Source organism: Electrona antarctica (assembly GCF_951216825.1).
Source record: "Electrona antarctica genome assembly, chromosome: 8".
Lineage (NCBI taxonomy): Eukaryota > Metazoa > Chordata > Actinopteri > Myctophiformes > Myctophidae > Electrona > Electrona antarctica.
Genome location: NC_136789.1, coordinates 34,792,475 through 34,810,130, shown reverse-complemented (window position 1 = coordinate 34,810,130; position 17,656 = coordinate 34,792,475). Strand labels below are relative to the sequence as shown.

Below are 17,656 nucleotides of genomic sequence, written 5' to 3'. Positions count from 1 at the left end.
GATGGTGACTTACAAGGTGTGGCCCCTGACGGGCAGGCTGATGGTGACTTACAAGGTGTGGCCCCTGACGGGCAGGCTGATGGTGACTTACAAGGTGTGGCCCCTGACGGGCAGGCTGATGGTGCGCGTGGCCCTCTCGCGGTGCATGGTTGCCAGACTGAAGCCCAGGCTGCCGGGCCCCGCCGTCATCAGGCTCAGGCCTCCTCCCGAATCCTCCTGGATGTCGGTGAGCGACGCCAGAGACTTGGTGATGTACTGCGGCTTGTTGCCGCCGCCGCCGCCGCCCGGAGAGGAGCCGTTCTGGGGCGGGCCCAGGCACTCCGCCGAAACCGCCTTCATCTGGACTGACAGGCCCCGTGGCTCCACCTGGTGGAGAGGTGGGGAACAAGTACCTCAAATGTTTTTACTTCTTCTATGTGGTGTTCCGCAAGGTTCGGTTCTTGGCCCGCTCCTATTTATTATATACATGCTGCCCCTTGGTCGTGTCATCAGCGGACGTGGACTTTCCTTCCATTGTTATGCTGATGACACCCAGCTGTACATAAAGACTGCCCCCAACCCCTCTGATGACACCCAGCTGTACATAAAGACTGCCCCCAACCCCTCTGATGACACCCAGCTGTACATAAAGACTGCCCCCAACCCCTCTGATGACACCCAGCTGTACATAAAGACTGCCCCCAACCCCTCTGCAGCCATATCATGTCTCACCACCTGTCTTGAGGAGATAAAGGATGGATGACACCCAGCTGTACATAAAGACTGCCCCCAACCCCTCTGCAGCCATATCATGTCTCACCACCTGTCTTGAGGAGATAAAGGCATGGATGAGCAACAACTTCCTTCAGTTAAACAGTAGCAAAACTGAAGCCCTTCTTGTTGGCACACCACACCAGGTTCAATCATGCCCCATGTGTCCCATCTCACCTTCGACGGCCAGGTTATCCCCTTCTCCTCCTCAGTCACAAACCAGGTTATCCCCTTCTCCTCCTCAGTCACAAACCAGGTTATCCCCTTCTCCTCCTCAGTCACAAACCAGGTTATCCCCTTCTCCTCCTCAGTCACAAACCAGGTTATCCCCTTCTCCTCCTCAGTCACAAACCAGGTTATCCCCTTCTCCTCCTCAGTCACAAACCAGGTTATCCCCTTCTCCTCCTCAGTCACAAACCAGGTTATCCCCTTCTCCTCCTCAGTCACAAACCAGGTTATCCCCTTCTCCTCCTCAGTCACAAACCAGGTTATCCCCTTCTCCTCCTCAGTCACAAACCAGGTTATCCCCTTCTCCTCCTCAGTCACAAACCAGGTTATCCCCTTCTCCTCCTCAGTCACAAACCAGGTTATCCCCTTCTCCTCCTCAGTCACAAACCAGGTTATCCCCTTCTCCTCCTCAGTCACAAACCAGGTTATCCCCTTCTCATCCTCAGTCACAAACCAGGTTATCCCCTTCTCCTCCTCAGTCACAAACCAGGTTATCCCCTTCTCCTCCTCAGTCACAAACCAGGTTATCCCCTTCTCCTCCTCAGTCACAAACCAGGTTATCCCCTTCTCATCCTCAGTCACAAACCAGGTTATCCCCTTCTCCTCCTCAGTCACAAACCAGGTTATCCCCTTCTCATCCTCAGTCACAAACCAGGTTATCCCCTTCTCCTCCTCAGTCACAAACCAGGTTATCCCCTTCTCATCCTCAGTCACAAACCAGGTTATCCCCTTCTCATCCTCAGTCACAAACCAGGTTATCCCCTTCTCCTCCTCAGTCACAAACCAGGTTATCCCCTTCTCCTCCTCAGTCACAAACCAGGTTATCCCCTTCTCATCCTCAGTCACAAACCAGGTTATCCCCTTCTCATCCTCAGTCACAAACCAGGTTATCCCCTTCTCATCCTCAGTCACAAACCTGGGTGTCAAGTTTGATCCTCACCTGACATTCAATGACCACATAAAGCATCTGTGCAGAACCGCATTCTACCATCTCAAAAACATCTCCAAACTCCGCCCCCTTCTAACCCAGTCAGATGCAGAGAAGCTCATCCATGCCTTTATCTCCTCTAGACTGGACTACTGCAACACCCTCTTCATTGGGATTCCTGGCAAAAATGTACAGAAGCTGCAGTACATCCAGAACAGCGCTGCCAGGGTCCTAATGAGAGTCCGCAAACATGACCATATAACATCCATCCTCTTCACATTGCGCTGGCTCCCCGTTACAGCCAGGATCCACTACAAGGTCCTGCTGATCACTGGCTCCCCGTTACAGCCAGGATCCACTACAAGGTCCTGCTGATCACTGGCTCCCCGTTACAGCCAGGATCCACTACAAGGTCCTGCTGATCACTTACAACTGCATAAATGGACACGCCCCTCCCTACCTACAGTCACTAATCAACCCTCCAAAAACAACCTCCAGCCGCACCCTCAGATCTGCAAACAAACTCCTACTCCAGGTTCCTGACACCAATCTGCGCACCATGGGGGACCGGGCCTTTTGCTCGGCAGCACCGCGCCTATGGAACAGCCTCCCCATGGACCTGAGAGTGAACAGCCTCCCCATGGACCTGAGAGTGAAGGGCCTCCCCATGGACCTGAGAGTGAACAGCCTCCCCATGGACCTGAGAGTGAACAGCCTCCCCATGGACCTGAGAGTGAACAGCCTCCCCATGGACCTGAGAGTGAAGGGCCTCCCCATGGACCTGAGAGTGAACAGCCTCCCCATGGACCTGAGAGTGAACAGCCTCCCCATGGACCTGAGAGTGAACAGCCTCCCCATGGACCTGAGAGTGAACAGCCTCCCCATGGACCTGAGAGTGAACAGCCTCCCCATGGACCTGAGAGTGAACAGCCTCCCCATGGACCTGAGAGTGAACAGCCTCCCCATGGACCTGAGAGTGAACAGCCTTCCCATGGACCTGAGAGTGAACAGCCTCCCCATGGACCTGAGAGTGCCGCAGACTGTGGAATTTTTTAAAACAGGCCTGAAAACCTTCCTGTTTAGGAAGGCCTTTTTGTGTTGAACTGTCGCTTTTCACTGTTTTTTGTTAACCCTGTTTTTAACCTTCTATGATAGATTATATGTTTTTAACCATGTAGCACTCTGGGATTCCTTGCGAATGAAAAGTGCAATATAAATACAATTCATTATTATTATTATTATTCTATGTCACTGGTGCTCAACCTTGTTCATGTCAAGGACCACCAGAATGATCTGTATTTGGCTGTGGACCCCCATCTGAAAATATGCTGATCCAGGGACCCCGCCAAAGATTTGAGTTAAAAACGTTCGCTCTGAAAGAATATATATCCAATGATTTGGATATATATTTTTGCACATTTTCACGATTTTTCAAAAATAGCAGATCTACAAGCTCGTAGCGCGGCACTCGGTGCCGCGCTACGAGCTTGTAGATCTGGGGACGGATTGGGGACAGGAGAGAGGAAATGAGGAGAGAGGGAATGAGAAGAGAGGAAATGATTGGGGACAGGAGAGAGGAAATGATTGGGGACAGGAGAGAGGAAAGGAGATTGGAGAAGATTTGGGACAGGAGAGATGTAAGGAGATTGGAGAAGATTTGGGACAGGAGAGAGGAAATGAGATTGGAGAAGATTTGGGACAGGAGAGAGGAAAGGAGATTGGAGAAGATTTGGGACAGGAGAGAGGAAAGGAGATTGGAGAAGATTTGGGACAGGAGAGAGGAAAGGAGATTGGAGAATATTCCATATATTATTATGTTGCCTGTTATAACTAAACTAAACCTGGCACTTACTTAGCCTGGATCCAGCCCAAAGACCCCGCCCACTCTCTGAGTGGACTCCGTCAAGAAAGCTACAGTGACAGTCTGATAATCAGGCTAGCACTTACTGGGAACTCTTGGAGCATTCAAAGCTTGCAGTTACGCTGCCACCCTCTGGTCACTAATTAGAATGAAAGCCACTCTCTGAACTCTACCCATAGACTTTGTTAAAGAACTCCTAATGAGTACTTTAATCTGTGTAATGAGTACTTTAATCTGTGAAATCCATACTTTAATCTGTGTAATGCATAATTTAATCTGTGTAATGCATACTTTAATCTGTGTAATGCATACTTTAATCTGTGTAATGCATGCATGTATTCTAAATCCTGACAGTTTGGTTAAATATCATAAGATTTTAGTCGACTAAATCTACATTTGATTTAGTCGACTAAAATGTGTTTTGGCGGGCCTTGATACCGTCGTAATGACTATTGACTGTTTATGACTGTAATGACTTTTACACAGATCTACAAGATCAAGATCCACAATGCGTCGCGCTTGGAGCAAATTATACTGGATCTCTTGTCCACTAGTCCCTTCCTAACATTTTAGTCTAGTTTTTATTCGTTGACGAAATTGTCAGTATATTTAATCTTAATTTTAGTCACCACTCACCATAGCTTAGTTTTTATTTAGTTTCCATTTAGTTTTTGTCAGTGGAAAAAGGTAGCCGACGGACATTTTTCATCTTGGTTTTAGTCGACGAAAATAACACTGCTATGATCCACCAACCTTCAGTTTGAAGTCCTCCTGGCTGTTGGATTCCTTCATGTGAGACACACTGGAGAGAGAGAGAGAGAGAGAGAGAGAGAGAGAGAGAGAGAGAGAGAGAGAGAGAGAGAGAGAGTAAAGAAATGTCCATTAAAAGTGAATGAATATAATATTAGACTGTTGCATTAAGTTAAAACATGTGAACGCCTATAAGCGTACCTATTCTGGGCATGTCAGAATAGGCAGATGTTCAGCAGAAATACTGGGCTTACATTCGGTGAAAACATGGGCGAACATTCGACGAGAATAGCCGAGCTACGACTAGTCTCTCTTCTGACAGTACACAAAGGCATTTGCTGTAAGGAAATGCAACATTATTTGTAGCACAAGGCATTTCAAAGTGCTAAAACAGACAGATTTATGCCCCAGTCTTAGGTGATAAGGTGACCACTGAAACGGTGGTTAGTAAAAAAAGAGAGGTGTGTTTGGGTGAGCGGTGAGTCTCTTACCACCGCGGCTCAGTGACGTCATGTTGTAGTTTTAGTAAAAACAGAGAGACGTGTTTGGGTGAGCGGTGAGTCTCTTACCACCGCGGCTCAGTGACGTCATGTTGTAGTTTTAGTAAAAACAGAGAGATGTGTTTGGGGTGAGCGGTGAGTCTCTTACCACCGCGGCTCAGTGACGTCATGTTGTAGTTTTAGTAAAAACAGAGAGATGTGTTTGGGGTGAGCGGTGAATCTCTTACCACCGCGGCTCAGTGACGTCATGTTGTAGTTTTAGTAAAAACAGAGAGATGTGTTTGGGGTGAGCGGTGAATCTCTTACCACCGCGGCTCAGTGACGTCATGTTGTAGTTTTAGTAAAAACAGAGAGATGTGTTTGGGGTGAGCGGTGAGTCTCTTACCACCGCGGCTCAGTGACGTCATGTTGTAGTTTTAGTAAAAACAGAGAGATGTGTTTGGGTGAGCTGTGAGTCTCTTACCACCGCGGCTCAGTGACGTCATGTTGTAGTTTTAGTAAAAACAGAGAGGTGTGTTTGGGTGAGCGGTGAGTCTCTTACCACCGCGGCTCAGTGACGTCATGTTGTAGTTTTAGTAAAAACAGAGAGACGTGTTTGGGTGAGCGGTGAGTCTCTTACCACCGCGGCTCAGTGACGTCATGTTGTAGTTTTAGTAAAAACAGAGAGGTGTGTTTGGGTGAGCGGTGAGTCTCTTACCACCGCGGCTCAGTGACGTCATGTTGTAGTTTTAGTAAAAACAGAGAGGTGTGTTTGGGTGAGCTGTGAGTCTCTTACCATCGCGGCTCAGTGACGTCATGTTGTAGTTTTAGTAAAAAAAGAGAGGTGTGTTTGGGTGAGCGGTGAGTCTCTTACCACCGCGGCTCAGTGACGTCATGTTGTAGTTTTAGTAAAAACAGAGAGACGTGTTTGGGTGAGCGGTGAGTCTCTTACCACCGCGGCTCAGTGACGTCATGTTGTAGTTTTAGTAAAAACAGAGAGGTGTGTTTGGGTGAGCGGTGAGTCTCTTACCACCGCGGCTCAGTGACGTCATGTTGTAGTTTTAGTAAAAACAGAGAGGTGTGTTTGGGTGAGCGGTGAGTCTCTTACCACCGCGGCTCAGTGACGTCATGTTGTAGTTTTAGTAAAAACAGAGAGATGTGTTTGGGGTGAGCGGTGAGTCTCTTACCACCGCGGCTCAGTGACGTCATGTTGTAGTTTTAGTAAAAACAGAGAGATGTGTTTGGGTGAGCGGTGAGTCTCTTACCACCGCGGCTCAGTGACGTCATGTTGTAGTTTTAGTAAAACAGAGAGATGTGTTTGGGGTGAGCGGTGAGTCTCTTACCACCGCGGCTCAGTGACGTCATGTTGTAGTTTTAGTAAAAACAGAGAGACGTGTTTGGGTGAGCGGTGAGTCTCTTACCACCGCGGCTCAGTGACGTCATGTTGTAGTTTTAGTAAAAACAGAGAGATGTGTTTGGGTGAGCGGTGAGTCTCTTACCACCGCGGCTCAGTGACGTCATGTTGTAGTTTTAGTAAAAACAGAGAGATGTGTTTGGGTGAGCGGTGAGTCTCTTACCACCGCGGCTCAGTGACGTCATGTTGTAGTTTTAGTAAAAACAGAGAGATGTGTTTGGGTGAGCGGTGAGTCTCTTACCACCGCGGCTCAGTGACGTCATGTTGTAGTTTTAGTAAAAACAGAGAGATGTGTTTGGGTGAGCTGTGAGTCTCTTACCACCGCGGCTCAGTGACGTCATGTTGTAGTTTTAGTAAAAACAGAGAGGTGTGTTTGGGTGAGCGGTGAGTCTCTTACCACCGCGGCTCAGTGACGTCATGTTGTAGTTTTAGTAAAAACAGAGAGACGTGTTTGGGTGAGCGGTGAGTCTCTTACCATCGCGGCTCAGTGACGTCATGTTGTAGTTTTAGTAAAAACAGAGAGGTGTGTTTGGGTGAGCGGTGAGTCTCTTACCACCGCGGCTCAGTGACGTCATGTTGTAGTTTTAGTAAAAACAGAGAGACGTGTTTGGGTGAGCGGTGAGTCTCTTACCACCGCGGCTCAGTGACGTCATGTTGTAGTTTTAGTAAAAACAGAGAGATGTGTTTGGGTGACGTTATCACCTAAAACTGGAGCATGAATTAGGCAATATTACACGAGAGGGTGTTCTTTATTGTCATTAATGCACGCCTGTGATGCTGCAGGAAGTTCCGAAAGGCAGCGCAGAAGTGCAGCGCAGAAGTGCAATAATGCCCTCGAGTGAACCCTTAAAACTAATATAATCGCTAAAAAAAGAAAATCATAATTTTTTGAATGACAGATGTGGCCACGCCCACTACGACCACAAATGTCCCAAGAAACTCACCAGCCTAAAGCCACCGAGTCGGCTGCGCTCATGGGAGAAGAGAGCAGCTGAATGATTTGTTTTAATTAGGTATTCCATGATGCTGGTTTGAAACACAGCTATATAGAAGGCTGTTTCAACCGTTTCAATCGGATTGCTTCCTGGAAACGACCCGTATAATAGGGCTTAAGATGGAGCATTATAGGAGAGTGCAGTAAAAGCTAAAACAAAAAGTAAGTAAAATAAAATAAAAAAATTGCAGTGCAGAAGAAATGAGCAATCGCGCCTGCAGTCACAGACATGATGTCACAGACATGATGTCACAGACATGATGTCACAGACATGCGCAGAGCAAGTTCAGTCAGAAAACCTCAGTGCAGTTGGTGGCGGCCGTTCATTGGGCCGCCTCAGCATCACATGATTCACTTCATCCAATCACACACTCTCATTCCATCTTCATACCGGCCATTTAAACTGGAAGTTTGCACTGCTCAATCTGCTTCCTTGTTTCCTGTCTCACCCTCCTCCACCCCAGCTACCACCTGTCTCATCCTCCTCCACCCCAGCTACCACCTGTCTCACCCTCCTCCACCCCAGCTACCACCTGTCTCACCCTCCTCCACCCCAGCTACCACCTGTCTCACCCTCCTCCACCCCAGCTACCACCTGTCTCATCCTCCTCCACCCAAGCTACCACCTGTCTCACCCTCCTCCACCCCAGCTACCACCTGTCTCACCCTCCTCCACCCCAGCTACCACCTGTCTGTCTCACCCTCCTCCACCCCAGCTACCACCTGTCTGTCTCACCCTCCTCCACCCCAGCTACCACCTGTCTCACCCTCCTCCACCCCAGCTACCACCTGTCTCACCCTCCTCCACCCCAGCTACCACCTGTCTCACCCTCCTCCACCCCAGCTACCACCTGTCTCACCCTCCTCCACCCCAGCTACCACCTGTCTGTCTCATCCTCCTCCACCCCAGCTACCACCTGTCTCACCCTCCTCCACCCCAGCTACCACCTGTCTGTCTCACCCTCCTCCACCCCAGCTACCACCTGTCTCACCCTCCTCCACCCCAGCTACCACCTGTCTCACCCTCCTCCACCCCAGCTACCACCTGTCTCACCCTCCTCCACCCCCGCTACCACCTGTCTCACCCTCCTCCACCCCAGCTACCACCTGTCTCACCCTCCTCCACCACAGCTACCACATGTCTCACCCTCCTCCACCCCAGCTACCACCTGTCTGTCTCATCCTCCTCCACCCCAGCTACCACCTGTCTCACCCTCCTCCACCCCAGCTACCACCTGTCTGTCTCACCCTCCTCCACCCCAGCTACCACCTGTCTCACCCTCCTCCACCCCAGCTACCACCTGTCTGTCTCACCCTCCTCCACCCCAGCTAGCACCTGTCTCACCCTCCTCCACCCCAGCTACCACCTGTCTCACCCTCCTCCACCCCAGCTACCACCTGTCTCACCCTCCTCCACCACAGCTACCACCTGTCTCACCCTCCTCCACCCCAGCTACCACCTGTCTGTCTCATCCACCTCCACCCCAGCTACCACCTGTCTCACCCTCCTCCACCCCAGCTACCACCTGTCTGTCTCACCCTCCTCCACCCCAGCTACCACCTGTCTCACCCTCCTCCACCCCAGCTACCACCTGTCTCACCCTCCTCCACCCCAGCTACCACCTGTCTCACCCTCCTCCACCCCAGCTACCACCTGTCTCACCCTCCTCCACCCCAGCTACCACCTGTCTCACCCTCCTCCACCACAGCTACCACCTGTCTCACCCTCCTCCACCCCAGCTACCACCTGTCTGTCTCATCCTCCTCCACCCCAGCTACCACCTGTCTCACCCTCCTCCACCCCAGCTACCACCTGTCTGTCTCACCCTCCTCCACCCCAGCTACCACCTGTCTCACCCTCCTCCACCCCAGCTACCACCTGTCTGTCTCACCCTCCTCCACCCCAGCTAGCACCTGTCTCACCCTCCTCCACCCCAGCTACCACCTGTCTCACCCTCCTCCACCCCAGCTACCACCTGTCTGTCTCACCCTCCTCCACCCCAGCTACCACCTGTCTCACCCTCCTCCACCCCAGCTACCACCTGTCTGTCTCACCCTCCTCCACCACAGCTACCACCTGTCTCACCCTCCTCCACCCCAGCTACCACCTGTCTGTCTCATCCTCCTCCACCCCAGCTACCACCTGTCTCACCCTCCTCCACCCCAGCTACCACCTGTCTGTCTCACCCTCCTCCACCCCAGCTACCACCTGTCTCACCCTCCTCCACCCCAGCTACCACCTGTCTGTCTCACCCTCCTCCACCCCAGCTACCACCTGTCTGTCTCACCCTCCTCCACCCCAGCTACCACCTGTCTCACCTTCCTCCACCCCAGCTACCACCTGTCTCACCCTCCTCCAACCCAGCTACCACCTGTCTCACCCTCCTCCACCCCAGCTACCACCTGTCTGTCTCACCCTCCTCCACCCCAGCTACCACCTGTCTCACCTTCCTCCACCCCAGCTACCACCTGTCTCACCCTCCTCCAACCCAGCTACTACCTGTCTCACCCTCCTCCACCCCAGCTACCACCTGTCTGTCTCACCCTCCTCCACCCCAGCTACCACCTGTCTCACCCTCCTCCACACCAGCTACCACCTGTGGTTTTGGATCTGCTGTTTAGGTACGGGGGGTATTCAGAGTCCTTATGGTCGGGACTGATCCGAGTACCTAAAAAGCAGATCCAATTCGTCGCCAAACCATAATAAATATATTGCTCATTTTATATTCAATAAATATATATTCCATGCATTCTAAAGTTGTCCTGACTGAAATGATTTGAAAGGAAGGCAGCGGCGAACAGAAAGGTCTGTAGCTTGTGCAATTTATAATAACCGAGTGGTGTGGTAGTTAAGTAGCAGACCTGTTGTTTCCTGGGAGTTTGTTCCAGATGTGTGTTGTTGTGATTCTGGGGACAGAAAGCACACCTGTCCCAGACCACCTGAGAGGCCTGGATGCAGGGCCAAAACACTGCTTTAGAACACAAGGGGGCATCACGACAAATCCTGCCTAGGGCACCACATTAATCCTGCCTAGGGCACCACATTGCTCAGGGCCGGCACTGCCTGGATGGTTCACAACAAAGATGATCGCGAAAATGTGCCTCAAATCTTTGAATATAATATTCTTTCAGAGTTTCAGTTTTTAACTCAAATCTTTGCTTCTGGGGGGTCCCTGGAACAACATATGTGACCACACGCGATATAGGGACTGCCATCGTGGGGGTGGCAATTGTTGAGGACAGCTGAAAAACTATTTTCTTTGTCCTTTTTTATTTTTCTGTCTAAAACAATCTGAAGCTATATTATTATTCATGTCATGTTAGAGCAGGTCTGAAAGATGGGGGTCGGCGGCATATTACAGTACATATCATTTTTGGGGTCCTTGACATGAAATATTGAGAACCACTGATATAGAAAAAAAGACATCAGGCCTAAATGGGTTAATTTGAATCCTGAAAACTGTTATTGGATATAATGAGTCATAATGAGTGATGTGATGTAGGCCAGGGTAATGAAACACTAGCGGCCGGGTTTGATGTAGGCCAGGGTAATGAAACACTAACGGCCGGGTTTGGCACCTCGGCTCCAATAAATCACTTTAAGTCGTGCATATTGTAATGATACTGACACAATACATAAAGTTTATATATAGGGACACAATACATAAAGTTTATATATAGGGACACAATACATTTCTGACGTTGGGTCTAGAGTGGACCATTCTATGCTTTATAAGCCAACAATAGTGTTTTGAAATCAATGCTTTGACAGAAATGGAGGCTGTGTAAAGACCTAAGGATTGGAGAAGTAACCAGTCCGATTAAGAATCCCACATTTGGCCCAATTAAGTCACACTAGGGACATAGACCAGTTGACTAAAAGGGGCGGGATCGGCATGATCCTTTTCAATTAGGACTTTGTGTCATGACGAGGAGTAGCGCGCCACTCACTATTTTTGAAAAATCGTGAAAATGAGGCACAAATCTTTGAATATATATTCTTTCAGAGCGAACGTTTTTAACTCAGATCTTTGCTTCTGAGGGGCCTGGAACAACATATTTTCAGATGGGGGGTCGGCGGCCAATTACATATCATTTTTGGGGTCCTTGACAAGAAATATTGAGCACCACTGATACAGAAACATGAGGTATTTCAGAAAAAATTAGAAGCGACGTCAGGCCTAAATGGGTTAAGAGGTCAGTAGTTTGGACACCCCCTGAGTTAAGAGGTCAGTAGTTTGGACACCCCCTGAGTTAAGAGGTCAGTAGTTTGGACACCCCCTGGGTTAAGAGGTCAGTAGTTTGGACACCCTTGGGTTAAGAGGTCTGTAGTTGGGACACCCCTGTGTTAAGAGGTCAGTAGTTTGGACACCCCTGTGTTAAGAGCTCTCACCTGCTATCGGACGCCTGGCTGACCTCGGACGGCTCCTCGTCTGTGCTGGTGTAGCCGTTCTCTGGAAGGACAAGTCACCCAACAAACACAGATCAGTCTACAGGTCAGCACCACCCAGTAACTATATGAACACATCAGTCTACAGGTCAGCACCACCCAGTAACTATATAAACACAGATCAGTCTACAGGTCAGTAACTATATAAACACATCAGTCTACAGGTCAGTAACTATATAAACACATCAGTCTACAGGTCAGTCTACAGGTCAGTAACTATATAAACACAGATCAGTCTACAGGTCAGTAACTATATAAACACATCAGTCTACAGGTCAGCACCACCCAGTAACTATATAAACACATCAGTCTACAGGTCAGCACCACCCAGTAACTATATAAACACATCAGTCTACAGGTCAGCACCACCCAGTAACTATATAAACACAGATCAGTCTACAGGTCAGCACCCATCCAGTAACTATATAAACACATCAGTCTACAGGTCAGCACCACCCAGTAACTATATAAACACAGATCAGTCTACAGGTCAGCACCCATCCAGTAACTATATAAACACATCAGTCTACAGGTCAGCACCACCCAGTAACTATATAAACACAGATCAGTCTACAGGTCAGCACCACCCAGTAACTATATGAACACATCAGTCTACAGGTCAGTAACTATATAAACACATCAGTCTACAGGTCAGCACCACCCAGTAACTATATAAACACATCAGTCTACAGGTCAGTAACTATATAAACACATCAGTCTACAGGTCAGTCTACAGGTCAGTAACTATATAAACACAGATCAGTCTACAGGTCAGTAACTATATAAACACATCAGTCTACAGGTCAGCACCACCCAGTAACTATATAAACACATCAGTCTACAGGTCAGCGCCACCCAGTAACTATATAAACACATCAGTCTACAGGTCAGCGCCACCCAGTAACTATATGAACACATCAGTCTACAGGTCAGCACCACCCAGTAACTATATAAACACATCAGTCTACAGGTCAGCACCCATCCAGTAACTATATAAACACATCAGTCTACAGGTCAGCACCACCCAGTAACTATATGAACACATCAGTCTACAGGTCAGCACCACCCAGTAACTATATAAACACATCAGTCTACAGGTCAGCACCACCCAGTAACTATATAAACACAGATCAGTCTACAGGTCAGCACCCATCCAGTAACTATATAAACACATCAGTCTACAGGTCAGCACCACCCAGTAACTATATAAACACAGATCAGTCTACAGGTCAGCACCCATCCAGTAACTATATAAACACATCAGTCTACAGGTCAGCACCACCCAGTAACTATATAAACACAGATCAGTCTACAGGTCAGCACCACCCAGTAACTATATAAACACAGATCAGTCTACAGGTCAGCACCACCCAGTAACTATATAAACACAGATCAGTCTACAGGTCAGCACCACCCAGTAACTATATAAACACAGGTCAGTCTACAGGTCAGCACCACCCAGAAACTATATAAACACAGATCAGTCTACAGGTCAGCACCACCTAGTAACTATATGAACACATCAGTCTACAGGTCAGCACCACCTAGTAACTATATAAACACAGATCAGTCTACAGGTCAGCACCACCCAGTAACTATATAAACACAGATCAGTCTACAGGTCAGCACCACCCAGTAACTATATAAACACATCAGTCTACAGGTCAGTAACTATATAAACACATCAGTCTACAGGTCAGCACCACCCAGTAACTATATAAACACACATCAGTCTACAGGTCAGTAACTATATAAACACATCAGTCTACAGGTCAGTAACTATATAAACACATCAGTCTAAAGGTCAGTAACTATATAAACACATCAGTCTACAGGTCAGTAACTATATAAACACATCAGTCTAAAGGTCAGTAACTATATAAACACATCAGTCTAAAGGTCAGGTCAGGTCCAGAAACGTTACAATCAATCAGCATCAGGGACGTGCAGAGAGGCAGCGGCTGAAATCCTGTAAGAGGAGCACTTTTGAACAAAAATAACGAAAATAGCAGATCTACAAGCTCACAACGCGTCGCAGCTTGTAGATCAGCTATTTTCGGGGCACACGACATGGATTTCTAAACAAAATTTGTTCAACGCAAAATGCTGCGTTCAAGTTCAGGAGACTTCGGGGGGGAAAAAGAGTTTCCCCCTGTTGGACGTGGAAGGAACACAAATAGCACACCTTGCTGCACGTTGTGTATGAGCGCCTGCAGCTCGGGGATGTACTCCGCCTTCTCCCTCAGAGCGTCCAGGATCATGTGGTTGTGCGACGAGCCAATCACGTCCGTCTGTCTCAGCTGGCCCTCCAGGAGGCGGATCTGGGCCTCCTTCTGGGCCACCTGCAAGCCCTGAGCACGCACACACACACACACACACACACGCACACACACACACACACGCACACACGCACGCACGCACACACACACGCACACACACACACACACACAAATGGATGAAGAGACACAGTGTCATTAGTAACAAGGTGGGTGTGGTTATATGACTAGTAAACCCCAACCTTTAACATCACAGAAACTATGCCTAAACCTAACGGTAAACATTGAGTCTAACGTTAACATTAATATGTTAATGAGTTGTGCCAGTCTGGCACTGCCAGATATTTATTTTCTACCCAGAAACGTGGAAATGACATAGACAAAGCCACAGAAACAGGAGGCTCTGAAACCAGAAGCATATGAGTGCTTTTTACTACTATAGCATTCATCACCATCACAAAGACAAAGGACACAAAACATCTAAGAAAAAGTGATTTGGGGGGTTTTACAGTTTGATCTTCATGCAATTCAACGACACGCCACTAGATGGTGGCGTAACTTCAGCAATCACTTGTTCTAGCAGCAGAGAGTCAGTTCCACCCCAAGGTCAAGGCACAACATTCAGTGCATTAGATCTTTTTCACAAACATGGCCCATCATACACAGAACTTCAACTTCCACTTAGTAAGACTTTTTCTTCCGTCTAGGATCAGTCATTTAGTGAACGACAGAACAGGAGATAGCCTAATCATATTCTGCTTCTGTTCCATGACAATAAAAAGTCATTTTTATCGAGGGTAATAAAATGCTGATGGGCTAGCCAAGGCCTAGCGGTCATTCCTCTGGGCGGTTGGCTGTTGACCCTCCAAACAAATCACTTTCACTCATAAAGTCCTCTGACAGAAACGGTACAGTGTCATTACATAACTGTACAATATTGCAATATTTCTTTCATATAGAATATGGTCACTGTTAGGCAGAACCTCATTTATTTTTTAATTATCCCACGATTTTTGCAACCCATATTTTCACCCAGTGTCAAATATCTAATGTAATCCTGGGCGCTACACTTCCTCTGCCAACCTGGGGAGGGCAGCGGACTGACCTCATGCTTCCTTCTATGCATGAGGAGTCCAAGCTGCTTCTTTTCACCTGACAGGGGGGAGTTTCCCTAGTTGGACGTACTGTAGCCCGTGGAAGGAACACGTTATTCCAACCAGTTCCTTTCCCCTCCATCAGGCGCCCCGGCTGGCCAGGGGGAGGCAGTTTAGAGACCAGTTCCTTTCCCCTCCATCAGGCGCCCCGGCTGGCCAGGGGGAGGCAGTTTAGAGACCAGTTCCTTTCCCCTCCATCAGGCGCCCCGGCTGGCCAGGGGGAGGCAGTTTAGAGACCAGTTCCTTTCCCCTCCATCAGGCTGTCCAGGGGGAGGCAGTTTAGAGACCAGTTCCTTTCCCCTCCATCAGGCACCCCGGCTGGCCAGGGGGAGGCAGTTTAGAGACCAGTTCCTTTCCCCTCCATCAGGCGCCCCGGCTGGCCAGGGGGAGGCAGTTTAGAGACCAGTTCCTTTCCCCTCCATCAGGTGCCCCGACTGGGCAGGGGGAGGCGGTTTATAGACCAGGATTAGAACCTCTTAACTCCATATTTAAACGATAATAACAGCATACTTGATCGTGCTACAGCGTCTCACTCACACCAATGTAGCAATTGCAATTTCTTAATTTGAATCCTGAAAACAGTTTTGGATATAATGAGTTCATAATGAGTGATGTGATGTAGGCCAGGGTAATGAAATACTAACGGCCGGGTTTGGCCACCTCGGCTCCAATAAATCACTTTAACTCGTGCATATTGTAATGATACTGACAGTAGGAGTACAGCGACATTACATAACCCTACATTTACCATCGTCTAAATCGCTAGTAATTAGGGGTGTAACGATTTAGTAACTGTATTGAAATATCGATTTTAATTCATCGATATGTAAACAGCAAATATCGTATCGTATCGTTTTGCAATAGAAATAATCAATGTAATCAATACGGAGTACTTTTCCATTCCATATCAAAATAAAAAATGAATGGCAGATTTTTCAGTGGGTCCAGAAGACCACGCCCACTGCTGTGCTCTGCTGCTGAACCCACCTTGTCTATAGAGGTCTTCAGGAAGTGGTCCAGCAGGTGGCGAGCTTCAGCCAGGGAACAGGAGCTGATGACCACCGAGGTGTCCACCGAGTCCAGCTCGTCCTGAAAGGTCAGAGGTCAAGGTCAGAGGTCATATAGGTCCGAGGTCAGAGAGGTCAGAGGTCAGGAGCTGATGACCACTGAGGTGGTCATCTGCAAGGTCACAGGTGACGGGTCAGCCTGTATACTGTTCTTTGTTGTGTCTAATCCACGGGCCAGAGTTACTGTAGCTAGAAGCACCTTTTCATCTGTAGTCCCTGAGCAGGCTCTGTTACAAGAGGTGATACAACTATACATACATTCATCTGTAGTCCCTGAGCAGGCTCTGTTACAAGAGGTAATACAACTATACATTCATCTGTAGTCCCTGAGCAGGCTCTGTTACAAGAGGTAATACAACTATACATTCATCTGTAGTCCCTGAGCAGGCTCTGTTACAGGAGGTAATACAACTATACATACATCTGTAGTCCCTGAGCAGGCTCTGTTACAAGAGGTAATACAACTATACATTCATCTGTAGTCCCTGAGCAGGCTCTGTTACAAGAGGTAATACAACTATACATTCATCTGTAGTCCCTGAGCAGGCTCTGTTACAAGAGGTAATACAACTATACATACATCTGTAGTCCCTGAGCAGGCTCTGTTACAGGAGGTAATACAACTATACATACATCTGTAGTCCCTGAGCAGGCTCTGTTACAAGAGGTAATACAACTATACATTCATCTGTAGTCCCTGAGCAGGCTCTGTTACAAGAGGTAATACAACTATACATTCATCTGTAGTCCCTGAGCAGGCTCTGTTACAAGAGGTAATACAACTATACATACATCTGTAGTCCCTGAGCAGGCTCTGTTACAGGAGGTAATACAACTATACATACATCTGTAGTCCCTGAGCAGGCTCTGTTACAAGAGGTAATACAACTATACATACATCTGTAGTCCCTGAGCAGGCTCTGTTACAGGAGGTAATACAACTATACATACATCTGTAGTCCCTGAGCAGGCTCTGTTACAAGAGGTAATACAACTATACATACATCTGTAGTCCCTGAGCAGGCTCTGTTACAAGAGGTAATACAACTATACATCCACCTGTAGTCCCTGAGCAGGCTCTGTTACAAGAGGTAATACAACTATACATACATTCATCTGTAGTCCCTGAGCAGGCTCTGTTACAAGAGGTAATACAACTATACATACATCTGTAGTCCCTGAGCAGGCTCTGTTACAAGAGGTAATACAACTATACATACATCTGTAGTCCCTGAGCAGGCTCTGTTACAAGAGGTAATACAACTATACATACATCTGTAGTCCCTGAGCAGGCTCTGTTACAAG

General features: G+C 48.2%; 1 protein-coding gene across 2 annotated transcripts in view; it reads right to left on the bottom strand.

The window, feature by feature from the left end:
- kif21b (kinesin family member 21B) overlaps positions 1-17,656 on the bottom strand; it is a 169,399-nt gene that overhangs the window by 44,101 nt on the left and 107,642 nt on the right. For both annotated transcript variants that reach the window (XM_079507108.1, XM_079507109.1), the window contains exons 20-24: positions 16,272-16,373; positions 14,040-14,205; positions 11,798-11,858; positions 4,521-4,569; positions 92-366 (exon numbers count right to left, since the gene is read on the bottom strand). In XM_079507108.1, the coding sequence (XP_079363234.1) occupies positions 92-366; positions 4,521-4,569; positions 11,798-11,858; positions 14,040-14,205; positions 16,272-16,373 (653 nt within the window). The remainder of the gene's footprint in view (positions 1-91; positions 367-4,520; positions 4,570-11,797; positions 11,859-14,039; positions 14,206-16,271; positions 16,374-17,656) is intronic.